The sequence below is a fragment of the Impatiens glandulifera genome, chromosome 3, assembly GCF_907164915.1.
Source record: "Impatiens glandulifera chromosome 3, dImpGla2.1, whole genome shotgun sequence".
Lineage (NCBI taxonomy): Eukaryota > Viridiplantae > Streptophyta > Magnoliopsida > Ericales > Balsaminaceae > Impatiens > Impatiens glandulifera.
The window spans coordinates 60198360-60201189 of NC_061864.1; the positions used below are offsets into that span (position 1 = coordinate 60198360).

Genomic DNA, 2830 nt, shown 5'->3' on the forward strand with positions numbered 1-2830 from the left:
TAATTTGATGGATCTCGAAAATTTCTAAAGCTTGAAGAATACATCATCAACATTTCACATCTAGATCGTCTTTAACCTTAAGTTGTTCAAATATTGTCCATCTTTAGTTTAAGGAGGAATCTTAGAATATAAGATAATAATATTATCACAATATTATAAATTATGATAATATCATTATTATTTTATATTATTAAATTAATTTCCTTATAATTTCAATATAATGTCTATATAATAACCTAACCTATATAACCGAAAATATAACATTCTAATACAATTTCTTTATTCTCTTTATTTCTTATTTCTTATGTATATTTTATATTCTTATAGCCAACAACATATAATCAAATAAACTACTATTCCTTGGAGCAATCCGTTGGTTTGAAAGAAACGATTTGTTTATCAAGATCATATCCAATCAAGTAATCCCTTTGAGCAATGTTCCCATATATGTTCACATCTTCACTTGCAGTAAACCCTAGGCACATCATATCCAAATCGTCGTCAATGTAGAAAGTGCTTGTCCACGGCAATTTCAAGTCCGCCCCACCAGCAAAATGAGCCGTAATTGTGGGAGCAGTAAATTTCTTTGTTTTCTTATAACAAAGTGTGAAATACCCTTCTGGATCCTGAATTGGATGTGCATTAATTGCACGTTTCATCGAGTTCTCAATGTTATCGCACAAGGTCGCGGGCAAAAACGTAAGTGTCGTGCCCGAGTCAATTATGATGTTACCAGCTTGCTTAATTGGACCATCTTTTCCGTATCTTGTTGTTGCATTGCATGGAAATCTTGATTTTCCAACGCTCATCCCTTCCAAGGTGAGGTAATAGTAGGTATCTTGGTCACGTTTTTCTATTGGAGTTGAAACCACTTTCGAACCCGACACAACCGCATTGGAGCCGAAGTTGATCTTGCTATTCTTACCCTTTTTATGATCGGATAACAAACAATAAGAAAATTTTCTTTGGATGGTTTTTCGAAATTGATTAATCAGCGAGAGGGTCCCATCTCCTAGGCCCACAATTCCCGAAGAATCGCGCTGAAACTCTCCATGGGAAGCGTGCGAACACCCGTAGACTAACTTTGGGAACGAAATTCCCCCGATTGTGTAAGTTTCCGTGGCGAGTACTCCCGTGGAGTAGGATTGGTCTCCATAGGATACTCGGTATCCACAAGTTGTGTTCGCTTTATAACACGTCTTATCGAGTTGTAAATCATTGCATGAACTCGAAGTGCATGGTAGTGGTTGAAAGGTGGACGACTTTTCAGAATTAAATATGGGTTGTTTCTGCTTGAAGCAGATATTGCACGGAAGGCATTGAGTCCATGTGGTGTCGCTGCCCGTGTCCACGATCGCTAATTGCTTGAAAGGTGGTGTGCCAATGTAAAACTCCATGATGTACTCGCCTGCACCCATTAACATTGTCGAGTTTATGTTTATGGTTGGATTTTTTACGCTATTCATGGTTTTGATGTTAAGAGTCGACTTGAAATGTGTCAAGCGGGATATTGATCGTTGAATGACTCCATTCAAGCGTTCCTTCGGGCTAACAGATGAGTTGTATAACGGTGATTCGGGTGAATCTCTATGAATGAATTTCGCACTAAAACCCTTAGATGCGTTCTCAGAAGAAACTGAGAAAAGTTGTAACAAGAGATATACAAATAAGGATGAATATTGGTAGAAAGAAAGGTTAGCCATGTTGAACTAAACTAAGATAAAATGAAAGTATAATTAACTATAGGCAATGGTAGTATTTTATAGATGAAGAAAAAAGAAATTTAAAAGAAATTCATTGTATATTACATCTATTTTTGATTTAAAGCATATCTGAAAAAAGTTTGATATATATTGGGAAATAAATGAATTAAAATACTAATTACAGTACTTCCATAATTTGTGTTAATTAACCTGACAAAATACAATGTATAACTGTAATACATATATATATTCACACTATCATTAAGAAATTTAACTATTAAATTAACATAATTTCTCTTTCATTTAGAAATTTAGAAAATATTGAAACATATTTAATAAAATTGACAAAGTAGAATTTTATAAAACTCACCAAGTTCTTGATAAGTTTGATTTTTCTTTCTTTCTAAAATAACAAAGATTTAAAATTTGTATTCAGCTTAAATCAAATAATTAATTTCATATTTATAAATAATATTTAAAGAAATTATATACTCTAATGAAAATATGGAATTAATTTTTTTATTCTTTTTATTAATTTACAAATAAAATATTATATATATATATATATATATATATATATATATATATATATATATATATATCATATATCTTTTTCACTAAATTCTTATACTTTTATGAATTAAAATAATTAAATATATTGTGAATAATTTAATAATAAAATATTAATTTTTTAAATTATTTTTGTCAAAGATTACAGTAATTTAAAAATTATTTGGGTTAGATCTATAAAACAATATGTATATATATCAAATTACATAATAATAATAATAATAGTATCATAATTCACAAGAGATAAGTTACCAAATCAAGTAAAAATAAATAAATTAGAATATGGATAATGATTCAGAAATAATTTAGATAACGATGTAAAATATAATTTTTTTAAAAAAAAAAAATTATTTTAATTCTAACAAAATTTTGAATGAAATCATAATCACACAAAAAAAACACAAAAAGAATTATGTCAAAATATTAATTTCTAAATATGTTCAATTCATGAGAGATTTTTTACTTTGTAAACAATACTTTGGGTATTAATTTACAAAATCTTGTGTCTTATGAACTCAATTTTAAAACTCTATTCTAAAATTCCTCCTATTTTAACA

General features: G+C 29.1%; 1 protein-coding gene across 1 annotated transcript; it reads right to left on the reverse strand.

The window, feature by feature from the left end:
* Positions 1–353: 353 nt before the first annotated feature.
* LOC124930536 (aspartic proteinase CDR1-like) lies at positions 354–1703 on the reverse strand. Its single transcript, XM_047470870.1, has one exon. It carries the CDS (start codon positions 1701–1703, stop codon positions 354–356), a length of 1350 nt encoding a protein of 449 aa, XP_047326826.1.
* Positions 1704–2830: the final 1127 nt, after the last annotated feature.